The sequence below is a fragment of the Rhinolophus sinicus genome, chromosome 11, assembly GCF_057876585.1.
Source record: "Rhinolophus sinicus isolate RSI-liver-muscle chromosome 11, RSI-T2T, whole genome shotgun sequence".
Classification (NCBI taxonomy): domain Eukaryota; kingdom Metazoa; phylum Chordata; class Mammalia; order Chiroptera; family Rhinolophidae; genus Rhinolophus; species Rhinolophus sinicus.
Genome location: NC_142511.1, coordinates 23,576,775 through 23,595,564, shown reverse-complemented (window position 1 = coordinate 23,595,564; position 18,790 = coordinate 23,576,775). Strand labels below are relative to the sequence as shown.

The 18,790-nt window shown below is 48.0% G+C and overlaps 1 protein-coding gene across 30 annotated transcripts in view; it reads left to right on the top strand.

Annotated features, from left to right (window-relative positions):
- Nucleotides 1-18,790, top strand: part of NFASC (neurofascin) — a 178,887-nt gene that overhangs the window by 16,327 nt on the left and 143,770 nt on the right. The window contains exon 2 of one of the 30 annotated variants that reach the window (XM_074322284.2): nucleotides 11,969-12,102. The exons of 27 other annotated variants lie outside the window; for them this stretch is intronic. Coding sequence is in view for 1 of the 3 variants with exons in the window: in XM_074322283.2 (XP_074178384.1) it covers nucleotides 16,895-16,951 (57 nt within the window). In the remaining 2 variants the exon portion in view is untranslated. Of the gene's footprint in view, nucleotides 1-11,968; nucleotides 12,103-16,690; nucleotides 16,952-18,790 lie in introns of those variants that run through there. 2 more of the 30 variants (XM_074322283.2, XM_019711421.3) reach the window with 2 other exon arrangements.

Here is an 18,790-nt window from a genome sequence, read left to right as displayed (position 1 = left end):
TTGCTTAGAGCTGTGATGTTGATAAGAACATGGATACAAAGACAGGTGGAGGGCAGTGTGGGGTTCCGGGGACTCACCTCTGGCTCTGCCTTTATCTTCGCATTAACTCACTGGATAGAGTGACAATTTCCCTATTTCCCAGAGGGACACACTGAGACTCAGAGGGGCCCAGAACCCAGTGATGGGGGGATGAGGGATGAGGGAAACGCAGAGAATGCATCCCATCCCTCTCATCCGTTCTCTGTTCAGGAACTGACACTACTTCTTAGAGGGAGCGGCGGGGACTCAGTGGGTTGTATACAATCCCCTTTGTCATCACTTGTTTCGGTAAATTTTATTAAAGTAAAACATACAGTAAAGGACACACATCCATACTTTTCATTTCTGAAACTGGTTTTTCTGGTGATAAAGGTTAAAGTTATAAAGTCTGAGAAAACACACAAACAAAAAAACCCCAATCATTTGGAAATAACAACTATTAAGGTTTGATGCCAATGTTTTCAGTTCATCTTATTTGACAGTTGTTGCTAGAAACGGGCTTTGGGGACCAAGAGGATACGGGGTCGGGGAGGGTCTCGGGCTGCTGCAGTGCTGGTCCCAGCTGCAGACGGCTTCTGATCTTCACCTGCAACCTAGAGACATTATCTCTCCTGCCCCCACTGTTCAGAAGTCAAATAATCAGCAATGACACTGGGAGGCCATTACTTATTGAACAGCCTGTATTGTTCAGAATACAAAAGTCAGGCTTGACGGGTTGGGATGAAAGCCCTGTAGCCCTCAGGGGCAGGTATGTCCCCAGGGAGACCAGTTAGTCTGGGTAGATGCTGTGTTTACACACATCTAAATTGGTGTCTGCTTCCAGCGTGCTTCTCAGGCCTCCTTTCAGGGCTTATGAACACGGCTTTAGGAGCGGGAGCCACTGAGGGGGGTCCTGTGGCCCCATTCTTGGGCTTGTCAGCCTCAAGCATGTGTATCTGAGCCTCCCTACCTTGATCAGCTTCCGCTGAACAGTGACGTATTCTATGTGAAGTGCTCAGAAGAGTGAGCTGTGAGACCCCTGCAAGTGTTCGCTCAGACCATCGTCATCAAGGTCATCGTCATCTCGTTCTTCAGGCTGGGACAGAAGCTGTCAGAGCTGCCGGGAGTCCACATCCTGACCCTGCTGTTCCATCCATTTACTCATCCAAGAAACATTTACCAACTACCTCCTGTGGGAAAAGAGCTGTGCCTGGCGCTGTGTGGGGTAACCAGGCAAATAGGACAAAGTCCATTCAGTGACAGCCATTTCCCGTCTCTTCCTGTCTGATCCCTTGACATTACCAAACCCTCCAGGGGGCTTTGGGGCAGCCTCGCACTGCCAGGCACACAGAGAGAGAAGACGCAGTCAGGAGACTTGATACCAGCTCTTGCTCTGCCCTGACTTACCAGCGGACCTCAGCTAAGTCCTTCTCATTTCTAGGCCTCAGTTTCTTCATTAGAAAATTCAGGGAGGCAGTGGGTGAAGTCGTTGATGGTTGAACAAGACTCCTTTCCCAGCCTGTGAGTCTAAACTCCAGGGATTCTCAAATGGCTAACAAGGCATCTAACTTCACCTCTGTTTTCAATCAATCAATAAATACCTTTATTCCATTTTTTCCTCCTTAATATGAAACAGATTGAGCCTCTCCGGGTGTGTAAGGTGTGAGGCGTGCGAGGAGATGGGTGTATATTGTCTGCTGCACACTGACTGCAGGAGTGGTTTTGCCCTCATGGTTTTGATTTGCGTTTCTTAGTCATCTATTGTTTAATTTATCCATAATGAGTCACAAATGAAGACAGGAAACATATGGAACGTCATAGAGTTAGTGAGGAACACAATAATAATAATACTAATTCTGCAAATTTGTCTGAAGATCAGGGTTAGCAGATTGTATTCATTTGACCAGAATTTTTATATCGCGTTTCAAGATGTTTCTAGTACTCAAAAAAAGTGACAATTATAGCCAAGTGGATTTTCATTCACTAACACAGAAGTGCATATAAATCAGTCAGAAAGCTTCTGTCTTTTATAATAGAAACAAAAATTTTAAACTTTACAGAGCACCAAAGGTAACAATTTTCAACTTAAGGTTGTAAGAGCAGCTTTTGACTGTTTTTATACCTTGGTTAAATTTTATGCATTTCATTAAATTGTTACAATGTAATTTGATCCCCAAGCCTGACATGATATGACATCTAAAAATGTGTTAACAAATCATGCTTTTTCTTATCTAGTTAATCTGAACTAAATTGGAAGGTATGTACCACTTGCTAAATGGGTGAGGGGGGAGTTGAATTTATGCATGTAATAACCACTATTAAAGATTGTATTATTAAAACGACACTTTATAAACATTTTAGTAATCTGACCTAAAATAGCATGTTTTCAAACTTAAGAAAAAATAAACAAATTATGTTAACATTTCTTTGGGGTGATAACAAGGTAGAAAGATGGGAAGCTTTAGCCATCTTAAAGATTCTTTCTGGCTCTGACATGCTGAGATTCTAGGATGGTGCAGGGTCTGAAAACCTTGATGAAAATCAGGAGTGTATAATAGTTGGGCTGGGGGTGGGAGAGACAGTATGGCCCCTTCCCCCCAGATTGTTGTTGGAAATGGGTTAGACACATTCTTTGAAAGTCTAGATGTCAGAACTAGAATCAGAGAGGAGCTTGCTGCCTAATTACCCAAGATCTTTCTAACCATTAAGTCACTGGATTGTAGAGCTGGAAGGGGTGTTAGACGTCATCTGATCCTGTTAGAGCTGCCCCAGTAGAAAGTGGAGTGAGAACCCTGTGAGGGGCGAGTTCTGTGTCAGGGTGCGTCTAAGCAGAGGCTGGGTGATCCGGGGCCTGGGGTGATGGGCTGCCCTGTTGTCGTCTACAGCTGGATCCTGCCCGTGGGGCTCAGAAATGAGGGCAGCCAGTGGGCAGTGCTCTCTCCTTTCCCAGCAGCTAAACATTGTCTTTGGTAGAGGCCAGTCTGTGCATAGATGAGCTCAGGGCCTGGGCCTCCTGAGAGCACTGCTGTGGCACCCTGGGGCTCTCACCAGCCTCTTGGGCATGCCTCCTCTGGGTGAGCTGGCTTGTGTGCCCTCGGTGGCATCAGAATTTTAGTTACATGTTTGGAGGGAGGGAGCAGCAACCTTTGAAAGAGGCGCAGATGGCCTGGTCTGGAGGAAAGGCCCTTGGACTTGGACTCAAGACAATCTAGTTGCAAGATTATACTCATGGTTAGGTCTAGGTGTGAAAGACAGGAAGGCAGAGTCCCTCAGAAGGCAGGGCAGAAAAGAAGCCAACCCACCACTCAGGCCTCACGTAGCCCAAAACACGTGTTGCCGTGCCCCTTGCTCCCACTGTGGCCGCTGCTTGTCTGACCACGTTAACAGGTGGGAAGCCCAAACTCCAGATAATCTACAAGCCCCGCTGGGTTTAGGAATGATCTACCGAACGTCGTTTTTATACAGATTATCCTTTCTAATTTTTCTTTTGTTGAGGCTGAAAAGAAATGCTTTTATATACTTGGAGTCCACGTTAGAAGTGGGTAGCCTAGAATGTGTTTAGGCTTAGAAATAAGCTGGGCTGCAGATAGCTGAGAATTGCTTTTAGTTCTCCATAATCACATTAGCTTATATTTTTATATATTAATCCCTTTTCAACTCTGGTCATTGTGTGTGTGAGTGTGTGTGTGTGTGTGTGTGTGTGTGAGTGTGTGAGTGTGTGTGTGTGTCTCATATGCCTCATTTAGATTTGACTGGCCTCTCGGAGCCTCACCCTAGAGCCTTCTTTCTGCATCTTTCTATACCTAGTACTCAGTAACTGGCTCCCACATTATGTGGGGGTTCAGTTAAAATGAAGCCAACTAAAGCAGAGGGTTTATAACCCCGAGCCAGTCCTTTGTGTTTTAGTGCTATCTGAGAGAGCCGTTTGCTGTGTACGTGTGAACACAGCTGTTCACATGGCCCATACCTCCTGGTATCATGTGGAGCCCGGGCCAGCCCCTCCAGATCTCACGGACAAGTTTAGAGCGGTCTCTGATGCTCTAGGGTTGCCCACTTAGAGAGTGAGAAGGGAGTCCCCATGGGGAGGGTGTGAATGAGTTTCTCAGCTGGGCTTCTCAGGACACACCCTTTCTGCCCGCTACTGGGTTGTCCAGGCACACTGGTGGGTCTCTGCTGGCACGGGGAACCCACACTAGGGAGGAGGGGAGAGCGGTTGGAGGGAGACAAGGCAGATTGGCTTCTTTTCTGCTCTGCCTTCTGAAGGTCTCTGCCTTCCTGTTTCAGGTCTGGACTTCACTGTGAGCATAATGTTGCAGCGGATTGTTTGCTGACTGCCAGTAGGCTGCCCATTCCCCACTCCCACCCCCCAGCCTTTCTGTCTAACCTGTTCATAGACCCTCAGCAACAGCCCATATCCTTTGAGTTCTCTCGTTCATTCTGTTCCTTGGGCAGTGGGCTCATCCAGGGGACCTATGAGTGGGGACTGTTTGTAGGTAACTTCACCTACTTACATTTTCCCTACCTGGGCCCCTTCATTTTGTGGCTGACACTTCATGCAGTAGGTGAGTGCCTGTTGTGGGGGAGGGGCTGGCTCAGCACCTGGGAGCTTGGCTTGAGAGAGAGCTGGGGGGGCTGCCTCCCCCACCCTCCTGACCTGGGAAATCCTCTAAGCTGACCTAATTACTGAGTGACAGAGAGCTATTGGGTATTGATTCCCAGCAGATGCTGCACTTTGAGGAGCAAGGGGATCCTTGGACCGGGATGTATATGCCACTCTGGGATTAACACTTTGGTTGCTGCCCCCCTAGGACCACCGACCCCTTCCACTGCCATCCAGTGGGAGTGAACCCCTTTGGAGTTCTTCCTGGCTGACCAGCCCTCCCTGCGCTATTCACTCATCTCTGGAACAGACGGAATCACAGTCGCAGCTTAGCCCAGATTTGTCTTACTTGGCAGCTCTGGTCTTTCGTGGTGGCATCATCAGGAGATGGTGTTTTTGCTGGAAGCCCTAGTCTTTGCTTCCCCAGGGTCCCCTCCTAACCCTGTCCAGGCAGGAGCTGTGTGGTCCCCTGCGGAGTCCTTGGCGAGAGGCTGTTTTCCACTGACCCCTCTCTGGGCCTCACTGGGCTGACAGCTGCTCTTCCAGTCCCACCACCTTCATGGAAGCTGGGCTCCTGGAGGGTGGTGTGCAAGGCACGTTCACCCAGCTCATCGCGCTGTGACTTTGCGTGTGCTTTAGAAGTCGTGTTCATAATGTGCAGTGTTCTTTTACCTGCAGGGCCTCATTTGAGCTTCCTTACAGCACGGTGAGAACTCTGACTGGGAGCCGGGACAGGACCCCTGCATGAGGGTTCACAGTAGGGAGGGGTGGGGCCGGGATCTGCTTACTCTCAGGCTTCCTACAGCTGAGCCTCAGTGCTTGGGAGACAGAGCACGGGTATGAGATGCAGTCCCTTTTTTAAGTTTATAATCTTAATGCAGGCGCGAGATTTACACCTGCAGAAAAAGGCTCAACACCATTGCAGGCTGGAACATGGCTGACTATGACCAGGAACTGAGAAACAGCAACGCAGTTAGGAAGAAGGAAGGCCGCTGCTGACTGGAGACATTGGGCAAATGTTTGTGGAAAAGGCAGGCTTTGAGCGACACCTTAAAGGTCAATAATATTGTCACATGTGGAGAAAACGGGGAGAAGACTTTAGGAATAAGGAGGCGTAAGAGGAAGGAATAGTGAGGAGACCGCTAACTGCAGGCCAGGGTGTGTCTGTTGAGTAGAGGAAACTGAGTGATACCTGATTGTGGAGGGTTGAATTCCAGGGTGAAATCAAACCCAATTAGACCTAAGAACTGGAGGGGAAGAGACTAGGGCTGCCTCGGACAGGGCCTCCCAGAAGAGAGAACAATTCCGACTCGGCCTGGCTTTTACCTTGCCCTCCAGCCTCTGCTGCTTGGGGCCCCAGTCAATCATCCACGCTCCCAGCCCCACCCCTGTGAGACCTGGAGCCCCTGCTTATGGATGCAGCTGGCCACCCAGCAGATATTTGGGGACCAGCCAGTGAGGTACTAAAATGGAAACCATGTAACCAGGCATGAAAAATTTGCAGGAGTGATGAACAGAAGAATATTTATTAAAAAAACATTTGTTTGGCCTTTTATATATATGTGTCTCAGTAACCCTCACAACAAGTCTGTGAGGTAACTGTTATCATCATTCCCTGTTTACATAGAGGAAATTGAAGCTCAGAGAGATTAAAGTACCTTGTCCTCAGTCACACAGCCAGTAAGTGGTCTGTTTGGCTCTAACAGGCTAACACCTTGGCTCACTGCTTGTAATAAGGAAGAAAGGACACATCCTTTGCCCGCAAGGGCCTGCAGTCCCGTTGGAAGAATCAGCTAAAAGTCCAAGGAGATTTCTAAGAGTGCTGGGCAAGAGAGGGGGGAAAAGTGAACCTAGAGACAAATGTTAGGAGTGGGGATTCAAGGTGGGAGAGCCAGTGTGAGCTGTCACAGACAAAGCTTCGTGGGTGGAGCTGGGCTTCAAAGACATGAGCAAGGGGCAGGCAGGTAGGAGGCCAGTCCTGATGGAGGTGTTTGCAGAAGCTCAAAGGAGAGATGCAGGTGTGTGTGTGTGTGTGTGTGTGTGTGTGTGTGTGTGTGTGACGCATACACAAAGGTAGAGACTAGAATGATCCTTCATATATTTAGTGCTTCACAATTTATTGAGGTGCATTTGCATGGCATTTAATAGATTCACAATGTTGTGGAACCATCACCTCTCTCTTTTCAAAACTTTTTTGTCACCCTAGAGGAACACCCCATTCCCATCAAGCAGTCACTCCCCACTTTCTCCTCTCCCCATCCCCTGGCAACTACTAATCTACTAGCTTCTTGTCTGTACGGATTTAGCTGGTTTGGACATTTTACATTAAAGAAAGCATACAACATGTAGCATTTCGTGTCTGGCTTCTTTCACCTGGTTTTCACGACCATGTGGTAGCACGTATCCGGACTTCATTCCTTTATGGCTGAATAATGCTCCATTGCAAGTGGAACCTGATTTGTTTCCTCATTCATCCATTCATGTACTCGGGTTGTTTCCACCTTTTGGCTATTGAGACTAGTGCTGCTATGAAAATGCATGTACATGTACTTGTTTGAGTAGCCATTTTCAGTTCTTTGTGGTATATACCTAGGAGTGGAATTGTGGAGTCATGTGGTAATTCTATGTTTAACTTTTTGAGGAACCACCAAACTATTTTCCCAGTGGCTGTACCGTTTTGCGTTCCCACCAGTGATGCACTAGGGTTCCAGTTTCTACACATCCTCCCACTAGTGCTTTTCTTTTGACTTGAAGGTCACCCCTCAGTTGTATACACGGGACTCAGTACCGTGGGTGCTGCCTCTTTCTCAAAATAAGTCCTTCAGTCCTTCCACCTTGGGCCAGGGGCCTTGGCTGCTTCTAGCGCTTGGCATTCCACGTCTCACACTGGTTCTGCCTTCATCAGCCGTGGACTCTTACGTTAGGGAACTGGCTGAGAGCTGGTGACTCTGCTGTGGTCATGCTGGGCAGAGGGACCCAGGGCAGCTGCAGTTTCCTGCATGGCCTGTTCTGCCTTTCCAGTACCAGGTCTGTTGGCTGGTTTCTGGGCTGTCCTGCCTCTCACGTGCCCTCTGTCTCCCAGCTTTATCCCCTGGAAGCCCACTGTGTGAACATCTGGGAGTGGGAGCTCAAAGTTCTTGGCTCTGCTGCTAAAATGTTGTTTTCAAGCTGTTGGGGCATCCCAACATGACCGCTGGCTTTCAGGGGATCCAACGTAGGGAGCGTATTAGTTTTCTAGGACTGCCTTGATGAAGTACCACAGCCTGGGCGGCTTAAGCAACAGAAGTTTATTTCCTCACAGTCCTGGAGGCTGGAAGATGAAGGTGCTGGCTGGGTTGGTTTCTTCTGTGGCCTCTCTTCTTCACTTGTAGACGGTCATCTTCTCCCCGTCTCCTCACGTGGGTTTCCTCTGTACATTTGTCTGTGTCCTAATCTTCTCTATAAGGACACCAGTCCTCTTGGATTTGGGCTCCCACTAATGACCTCATTTTACCTTAATTACCTCTTTAAAAGGCTAAAATTCAGTCCTCCTTTAGTGCGCTGTTGAGGTACTGGCGGTTAGGACTTCAATATATGAGTTGTGGGGGGTCACAGTTTAGGCCCTAAAGGTTGTCAGAGCTGCAAAATTGCATAATGGCTAAGGAGGCAGAGAGGCTGGGAGGGGTTGGAGATGGGGACCTTGTGATTCTTCTGGGCTCGTGTTTGATTTCAGAGTGACTGTCATGCAAATACAGAACATGTGGAGGAGGGGAGAGTAATGGTGGCAGCCAAGAGGGCACTGGGGGCTGTGGGGAAGCGGGAAAACAGTGTCCATGATCAATAATTTATTCCTGGATGCTATGCAGGAGGGCGTCGTCATGGCAACAGGCTGGCTCTCTGCGTGGATGGCCTGACAGTTGCCTCTCAGAGCTGCTGCTCCTCGCTTGGCTCTTCTCTTCCTCCCTCCCCTGCCCCCTCATTTTTCTTGTGTCTCGGGAGCCTTTTGATGGGGTGGAACCTGCCTGCGCCTGGGAAAACACCCTGTCTACTTTCAGGGTGGAGCTCACAAGAGCTGTAGTAGCTTCTTCCCACCCCTGTGTGGCCCCATGAGGGTGACCAGGGTCAGAGCCTGACTCCTTTTTCTGGAGTCATCTCACCAGCTTTCCAGCCACCAGGCCTCTTGCCTTAGTGCCGGCGCTCAGAGTGCTGCTTTTCCCCACAGCCTGTCCCTCGATGGTTCCTAACGAGTTGGACGCATTGTCTTCTAACCACACCGCGTTAGGTGCCTCTGTCCTGGAGAGATCCACTCGAGCAAGGCAGTTGGGCAGGGCCCTCGCCTGCCTTAGCCTCTGTATGAGTCCTCCTCGGCATGGCCATTGCTGGCAATTGGTCCTTCATTCCTTCCTCCTGGCGCTGGTGGATGGGAAGAGCGTGCAGCTGACCAGAAACTTTGTACTCCGCAGCATGCTGGGAGCGCCATGGCGCCGCATGGAGGGGCCCAGTAAATACCAGCAAATGAAAGGGCGGTCTGAAGGAGGCCTCGAAGAATGATGGAATCAGGAGCTGGTTCTCATGCTATGCCGACTTCCACATGGGTCTCTCTCTCCCGCTCTTTCCCAGAGGCTGAGTCTTGAGTCCAACAGCTGCACGGAGCCTCAGCAATTGAGACCATTGAATTTTTAGTTATTTTTCATACGCATTACAATTCACTGCTCTCCTGATTCACTGGCTGTCACAACTAATAAGAGATCTGGGTCTGTAATAACCATTTAAGACTTAATGTTATTAGTCTTCTAATTGGAGACAAGGGTCTTATCTGTTCTCTGAATTTGTAAATCCTTATACACAAAGATTAAGAAAACATACCCCTAAGCTGGAGGCTGCCCAGGTGGCTGGGGGTTGGAGAGGAGCTCAGCTGCCTGGCGGTATGTGAGTTTTCTGATAGAGCCTGGAGGTGGGGGTGCAGACAGGCCCAGGGAGCATCTGTGATCCCCTGTGGGAATGGGCGGTGGAGGGAGGGATGCCCTGCAGAGGAGCAGAGGAGCATGGCCTGGGTTCCCTTCATGACAAGCAGCTGCTGATGGAGAGAAGAGCCTTATCTCCAGGGAAAGGACAGCTCCTCCCCAGCCCACAGGCTCAGGGCCCTGATGGCCCAGAAGAGATAGCGGTGATGTCCTAAGCTGCAGGCAGAGATGGGAGTTGACAGGAAAACCAGCTGTGTTGGAAATGTCCTCCTCCGGCTTTGTCTCAAGAAATGTCCCTCTTCTCCTCACAGGGTATCTTTTTCCACACAGGGCTCTATTGAGTCCTCATTGAAAAGCATTTATTATGAGTTTGATAGTTTTGCTGTGGTGAAGGGCCAGGGCACATGGCTGATTGTCACTGGTTTGTGGTCCAGTGTCCCTTCACCACCCTTTTTTCCTCTTCTACCTGTGAAGGTCTCAGCACTGCTATATGCGAGCGCTGCCAACCAGTATGGCTGCCCTCCACATACCACTCTCCTGCCAGAAATTAGCATGGAAATTCTGCCTGCTTCTTTTTTTTTCTTCTTTTGTGGTAAAAGACACATAACATAAAATGTACTATTTTAACCATTGTGAAGTGTACAATTCAGTGGCATTTAGTACATTCAGAATATTGTGCACCACTATTTCCAGGACACTTTCGTCATCCCGAAAGGAAACCCTCTACCAGTTAAGCAGGCACTCCCCCTTCTCCGCTTCCCCGTCCCTAGCAGCCACTAATTTGTTCTTGTCTTTACCAACTTGCCTATGTTGGATATTGCATATAAATGTAATCATACCATATGTGGCCTTTTGTGTCTGGCTTCTTTTGGTTACCATAATGTTTTTAAGGTTTAGCTGCTTTGTAGCATGTGTCAGTACTTCATTCCTTTTCATGGCTGTATGATATTCCACGGTGTATACCACGTTTTGCTTATTCATTCATCTGTTGATGAATATTGAGTTGTTTCTTGTGAATTGTGCTGTTATGAACATTTGTGTACAAGTTTTTGTTTGAGCACCTGTTTTCAAGTCTTTTGGGTATATACCTGGGAGTACAATTTCTGGGTCGTATGGTAATTCAGTATTTAACTTATGGAGGAACCAGACTTTGCCCACTTCTTTACACATGTCAGTCTCGGTCTTCATTTGAGAGGGAGCAGCCTGTTCCCTATGCCCACTCTAGGTTACAACCTTTGGCAGCCACTTTTGGAAAGTTTCTAGTTCCTGGCTCCTGGTCAAGACACAGTGATGTGGGTGGACACAACAGAGGACTCTAGTGGTGACAATGGAGTGATTTCTAATTGTTTTTAATGTTATTACCAGATCTTGCCCACACATGTACTGTTCTCTAAAGGACAGTGGTCAGAACCTGGTTTCATCGTCCCTAGGAATAGTCTTCAGAGATCTTTCCTTGATGCTCATTCTTTGAAATTGACGCTAAACATTATTTCTAACTACATCACCCACAGTCTTTCCTGTTCTTGGCTCTACATTTCAACTTTAAACAAAAAAAAACCCACGATGGGGCCCGTCAAAAGAATATGCTGCAGGCTTTGAAAGCAGTTCCAAAAAGAAGCTTCAAAAATGTTCTAGACACAGGCAGTGCATTGTTGGAATATGCGTATAGCCTCCCGAGGGAACTTCTTTGAAGGAGGCAGCACTCATTTCAATGTATAAATTCTGGTGTGTTCATTTAAAAGATCAGTCAGGAGGCTTTATATGCACACAGTAAAAAGATGATGTGATTGGTTATTGAACTATGTACACCTCCAGGAAATCAAAGAAAGATACACATTTTATGAGTTTTAGGAAGATGAAGTCCAAGATATAACCTGGGAATGTGTTGGGATGGTTAACACAAAATAGAATTGCCCAGCTGCTGGGTAGGAGAGGGGTCAGTGAGGAGCCCAAAGGCTTAGAACAAGCGTCCCCATCTTCATAAAGGTCAGTGGGGCAGTTTGGTTATGCCAGCCATCAGTCTGGCTGGGAAGGGGACCACGTATAGCCTTTGCATTTTGATTATTCTTCATCTATGGGGCCAGTTTGAGGCGAAGGGAAGCTGGTGAGAAGTACAGGTGAACTGTGTTTCAAGATAAGTTTTAAAAATTTTTAAGTAGCGTGTCTCTTGTCATCGCCTGGTCCTTTACAAATTAAATATTTTAGCCAGCTTTGGAAGTCAAAGAAACTTAGGCCAGTGTGCTGGGTCTCTTTGACCTACTGGGTGGTGGAGTTTTTCCTCCTCGTTCAAAAAGCTGAAGTCAGCAGTGAAGGAGAGGTCTGGTGGGTTAGAGAAGTGTAGTCTGGTTCTTTCAAGATTTCAGAAACAGGTTGGAGGCTGATGACATTGTCCCCGTTTTCTAACCAGGCCTGAGAAGTGAATGACAAGGTCAGCAGAATTTCAGAGCCGAGAATAGATCCCTCAGCCATTCCATCACCACAGTAACTCATTCCAAGTTTTGAAGAATGTCATCCTCTGGGGAAAGAGCGCTTCTGAAAAAGGTTTCTTGTCTTTGTCTGCTTTATCCCAATAATCATTTATTTGGGGTCAGGTATACGTGGATTTGACAGCAAAGCAGAGAAAGACGCCGCAGTGATTTTAAAAAAAAAATATTGCAGTGACTATATATGTATATATCTCATAAAATTTGCCATTTCAGCAATTTCAAGTGTACAGTTCATTGGCCTTTAGCATGCTCATAATGTGCAACCATCACTACTCTCCATTTCCAAAGCTTCTTCACCAACCCGAACTGAGACTCTGTAACCATGAGGCAGTAACCCCCTATTCTCTGTTCCTCCCAGGCCCTGGAAACGCTCATCTTTCTGTCTATGAATTCTGTTCCAGAATCATACAATATTTGTCCCTTTGTTTCTGGCTTATTTCACACAGCCTAATGTTTTCAAGATTCATCGATGTAGCCTGTATCAGAACTTCATTCCTTTTTATGGCTGAATGTCTAGTGAGTAATGCAAGGTGAACACTGGTGGATAAGTATCTGTTTGAATCCCTGTTTTCAATTATTTTGGGTAGGAATTGCTGGATTATATGATAATTTTATGTTTGACTTTTGAGGAACTGCACATTTTTTTCCACAGTGGCTTTACCATTGTATGTTCCCATCAGTAATGTAGGAGGTTCCAATTTCTCAGCCTCCTCATCAGTGCCTGCTGTTTTCCATTTTGTTGATAACTGTCCTAGTAGGTATGAAGTGGTATCTCATTATGGTTTTGGTTTGCATTTTCCTGATGATTAGTGATGTTGAGCATCTTTCATCTGCTGTTAGTCATTTGTATGTCTTTGGAGAAATGGCTATTCAAATCCTTTGCCTGTTTTTAAATTGGGTTGTTTGTCTTTTTGTTGTTGAGTTTAGGAGTTCTTTTTATCTTCTGGGTATTAAACTCTTACCAGATGTGTGATTTGCAAATATTTTATCCCATTATGCAGGTTGTCTTTTCACTTTCTTGATAATGTTCTTTGATGCACAGAAGCTTTAATTTTTTTTTTTCTTTTAAAGATTTTATTGGGGAAGGGGAACAGGACTGTATTGGGGAACAATGTGTACTTCCAGGACTTTTTTTTTTTTTTCCAATTCAAGTTGTCCTTTCAGTCTTAGTTGTGGAGGGTGCCGTTCAGCTTCAAGTTGTTGTCCTTTCAGTCTTAGTTGTGGAGGGCGCAGCTCAGCTCCAGGTCCAGTTGCCGTTGTTAGTTGCAGGGGGCGCAGCCCACCATCCCTTGCGGGAGTTGAACCGGCAACCTTGTGGTTGAGAGGACGCGCTCCAACCAACTGAGCCATCCGGTAGCTCAGCGGCAGCTCAGCTCAAGGTGCCGTGTTCAATCTTAGTTGCAGAGGGCGCTGCCCACCATCCCTTGCAGGACTCAAGGAATTGAACTGGCAACCTTGTGGTTGAGAGCCCACTGGCCCATGTGGGAATCGAACCGGCAGCCTTAGGAGTTAGGAGTACAGAGCTCTAACCGCCTGAGCCACCGGGCCGGCCCAGAAGCTTTAAATTTTAATGTAGTCCAATTTATCTATTTTTCCTTTTGTTGCTTGTACTTTTGGGGTCACATCTAAGAATCTATTACCAAACCAAGGCCACGAAGCTTTACCTCTAGTTTTCTTCTAAGAGTTTTATGGTTTTAGCTCTTATGTTTAGGTCGTTGATTGATCCATTTAGAGTTAATTTTTGTGTATGGTGTGAGGTAGGGGTCCAACTTCATTCTTCTGCATGTTTAAATCCAGTTATCCCAGCGTCAGTTTTTGAAGAAACTGTTACTTCCCCATTGAGTGGACTTTACACTGTTGTCAAAAATTAATTGGCCATAGACATATGAGTTAATTTCTAGATTCTATTCTAGAATCAATTTCTAGAGTCAATTCTATTCCACTAGTCCTGCCTATTCTTATGCCTATACCACACTGATTTGACAACTATAGTTTTACGAGTATAATAGGCTTTGAAATTGGGAAATATGAGTCTCTGGTTTGTTGTTTTTCTTCAAGATTGTTTTTGCTATTCAGAGCCTCACACAGACACAGGCCACGCTGCTCCTGGGACCCCCACATTCTCTTTATAGGCTCACTTCTGAGAGACTTGCTTCTTGACAGCTGCTTCCAGTCTGTGATCCTGGGGTCTCAGCGCTAGGCGGGCCTCAGAAGTTCTCTTAGCCAACCTCCCACTCTGTATTGGGATTTCTTCAGCTCCTCAGACAGGGCTTATCCAGCTTCTGCTTAAACACTTTAGACAGAATCCTTCGTGACTGTTGTAATCGATCTTGCTTTCCATTGTGGGAAGTGAGGATTGTGTGCGCAGGGATGAGAATGGATCCTGAGCCATAGCAGTAAGCAGTTTGAGGGCCTCAGGCTCACCCAGCACCACTCTGACCCCTTGATTCTGCGGGTGGACCCTGGCCACACTCTGGCAAGGTCCACAGTCATCCAGATCGTTTTTATTGTTGATCTGTTTGGGTTGGAAGAGGGGGGCGCCGGGCGTGCCGTGCCAGTTCCTCTTAGAAGGGGGCTGTGGCTGGCAGGGAAGTGATCCTGTGGGGCGGGGGTGGGGAGCACACTTGGCGGCCTGCTAGGACGGGATGGAGCTCCCCCAAGCACGCCAGCTGTTACCACAGCCATCCCGAGCCGATGTTAGCTGTACTCGGTGAATGTGACCCACTTTCAGGCCACCCTCAGCCCTGGCAGTTCTCTGTCCCCACTGTGGCTGGGTTGTTACCTTGAAGCTCAATAATGTGTTTCCCCGAAAATAAGACCTGGCCGGACAATCAGCTCTAATGCGTCTTTTAGAGCAAAAGTTAATATAAGACCCGGCTTTATATTATATTATGTTAGATAAGACCCGGTCTTATAGTAAAATAAGACAAGGTCTTATATTAATTTTTGCTCCAAAAGACACATTAGAGCTGATGGGCCGGCTAGGTCTTGTTTTCGGGGAAACAGGGTATGAGGCAACAATGTGATGTGATGGTCAGAGGTGAGCGAGATGAGCTTCTCTAGGGAAAGGCCTATCCAGGCCCAGGGCCGCCCTGTGCTCTATGCTGGGAATTACGCTCCATTCTGGGCACCATACATTACAAATACGTTTCCTTATTAGCAAAAGTAATTTATGTTCTTTGCAGACAATTTAGAAAATGTCAATAAGCACAAATGAAAGAATGCAAATTATGCATAATTTCACTACCCAAAAGTAGCCATTCTTATCCTATTCTTGTAATCTACTTTTTTCACTTAATAATTTTTCATATTACTAAACTATTCTGATATATTATTTCATCATTTTAATAACTATGTAATATTTCATTGCGATGATAGTAGTAAGAATTGAAGATTTTTTCTTGCCATGTCTTACCATAGCATTTACCATATGTGTCAGGTACTGTCATCCACTGACTCTTTGTAACTTGAAATTGATAATGAGGCACAGAGAGGTAGTAACTTACCCAAGGCAACACAGCAATAAATGGCAGAGCAAAATTCTAAAATCAGTTCATCTGGTTCTAGAACCTTTATTGCTACACTCTCCTTCCTGCCGGTCAAACCATGTACCTGCCATGGTTTATCATTTCCCCTAGTGATGACTGTTTAGGTTATTTCTGATTTTTTTACCATTATAAACAATATTCTGACGAACATTTGTGTTGTTTTAATATTCCAATTATCCCTGATAATTTACTTAAGACCTACTCCCAGATATGGAATGTGTGGAACAAAAGGCATAAACATTTTTAAGACTTTTCAGTGTATTCCAAACTCTCCTCCAGAAGGATGTTATTAAGGTACATTCTCACCAGCAGGATAGGAGGGCTGGGCCTTATACTTTAAGAGAAAGCCTGACCCACTGAAGTCTGGCTATTGTAGGGGAAACAGGATGGTGCAGTGAATGGAAATAGCTTTATGAGGGGCAGCTGAAAGGACTCGAGGTATTTAACCTGGAGAAGACTAAGACGTGGAGTGCTGGGGTGAGGGCCACACTCATGGCTGCAATCAAACCTGTGATGGGCCCTAGAGCAGAAGTGGACCAGTGGGCTGAGTCTGACGTTGTGGAGAGTCATTGTCCTGTGCAGGGTTAGCACACGGCCTTGGACGGGCAGGGTGGCTGTTGGGTAAATGTTACGTGGCCCCGCTGGCATCCCTGGCTTGGGTTGGTGTAGGGCATGCGTATAGCGGAGGGCCGATACCACACATGCCCCACTGTGCTCCCCCACAGAACATTACGTCTCCGAATCTTAACTGGGGGTTCTGCTCCCCATTCCACCCCCGCCTCGGGGAGCCTGGCCCGGCCTGGTACCTCTCTTCGTCTATCCCCTCAGAGCCTGAGCAGCACAGTCTGGCTTGTGTCATAGGCCACACAACTCCTCCATTATGCATGAGGGGGACCCAGCGGTGAGCGAGTGAGCAAGCCGGGTGCGGGGGAGTGGTTATTAATAAACAAGTGTATTGTGTGGAGTTCCATTCACAGCACTCTCAGAGGACGTGGTGGGCTTGAAATAATAAAGCCCTGTCTTGCCACAGAGAGGGCTGAGGAGGTGGCAGGTGGGTGTGGCAAGAGGCTGGGAAACTAGGGACTATTTTGATTCTGCCTTGGGCAGGGCTGCTATGTTTGCTCTGAGGCCAGCATCCAAGGGGAAGATCTAGCTGGGGTTTGTTCAGACCGACATCAGCCTACTGAATGGCCTGGGGTCCTAGAAATGCCTAGCTTTGTATCCCCACCTGTCCCCATGGAGGGAGACTGAGAAGACACTGGATGAACTGGACCATGACTCATTCAGGAGGGAGCTAGGATGGTCAGCTGTACCCTGTTTCTTGACCTCCTGTCCCTACTCCCTTCCCCCTTCCAGGTGAGTCCTTCTGCTTTGCCTTTTAAAGGCTCCAAAGTTGCATCTCTTAGGTTGTGCATAGTTTCCTGACGGTGCTAGAATTGTGTTTGTGTAGAAGGCCTGCAAGAAGCGTCCTAGCCAGGGAGAGGACCAGTTTGGTGTTAGGATCTGCAGTGCGAGGCAAGCGGCCTAGACGCGATTGTAATGAATGAGCTGCAGTTGAAGAGGAAAAGAGGCAAGGGACAGAGCTCCCAAACCCTGGTGTGTGTGGGCAGAGGAGCTTGGGTGTGAGAAATGGCTGTGTCCGGGAAAGTGAGATGCTGAAGAGCATTTTGGTCGAGGGAGAATTCGGGGCTGTGTATTTAATTGCAAACGCCGTGTTAACTCTGTGACTTGTCCACATTAACACTCAGTCCCTCCCTTTCTCTCCTTCAGCCCTTTGCTCTGGTCTCCACCATCCCAAACTAGCCCCCTCTCTCTAGCCCAGCCTGTTCCTCTCAGTCTTGGCATCTCTGCATCGCAGGCCAGGAATTTAGAGCTACTGGTTGGGAAGAAGTGAGAATAGGCCATTTTGCTCTCTCCTGGCTTCTAGGGATGGAGAGCAGGTCCTGGTTCAGGAGCACCTTGGTTCCCTGTTACTTAGTGCTAAATCAAAGCAAGGTGAATGCCAGCGCCCAGGCAGGTGTGGGTCACCTGGCTCTATTAGGAGCCGATGGTGCTCCCTTGGACCTTTGCAAGTGGTCCAGAGCTGTCCTCCAAGAGGTGTGCTGGTTTGCCTGGGACTTGGGAGGGAAAAGAAGTTCAGTGGCGGGGACAATCTGTCCTGCCCTCCTTGTGGGTGCAGGGATCCCTGTGGGGGGTTTGGACCCAGTGACTTTAAATGTTTGTTTGGATTGAGGATTGAGTGACCCTGCTTAATCTGGGAAAGCTTGAGGCTGCACTAGAGCCAGAATGGGCTGATTGTAGCCTGTTGGAGGAACTCGGCATCCCTGGCTCAAACCACAAGGGAACAACCTCCCCAGAGGCAGGCCAGATACCCTCCCCCACACCCCACGCCACACTGCCCCATCCAGGGCAGAGTGTCAGAGACTCAGAACCGTGCAGGCTGCTCCTGCACCCTGTGCCCAGAGCAAACAGGGCCACTTCCTTGAGCACAGGCATCTCTGGCACTGCCCGCCCTGGCCTGGCCTCAGCCAGGGTGAGGAGGAGGCTCTGCAGACAGTGCAGCTCCTCCTTGGGCCCTGTGCTTCTGCAGATGCTGTGGACACTCACTTCCCTTCTCCCTCCCACAGGCTGAAGCAGCAGTGACTGTTAGAAGCATCCGCATGCCCCTAGGAGTGCTGTGTGTGATGTATGTGCTGGGTGGATGCTCTTCTACTTAGAGAGGGTGTGAGCTGGTGAAACAGCTGTAGGTGGGAGTGCGGGGGGGTGGGGGGGGCAACCCAATGTCGACTCAGCCCAACTGGGCACCTGGCCTGGAGGAATGACCCAGCGTCCTCCACCAAGCCTTTCGCGGGATCCTACTGGCCATGTTTTATGGGTGTCAGTTGATGTGGGAGGTTCCTGGAAGGTTCAGGAACAGAGACAAGGGGCTTCCTCCTAGGGGCAGGCAGGCTGAGTCATGCTGTAGGCACGCCCTTCTCTGAGGCTGTGCACTCATGGTGTATCAGGAGGACTCGTCAGCCAGGTGGCCTTCCCCAGTGATGGGGTACCATCAACAACCATAACAATGGCTACTGTTCATTGAGCGCTCACTCTGGGATAGGCACTGCTCCGAGCACTTGAGGTCAGTACCTCATGGAAACCTCCTGACAACCTATGCGATCCTGCTCAGAATCCATAAAACTGAGACCCAGAGAA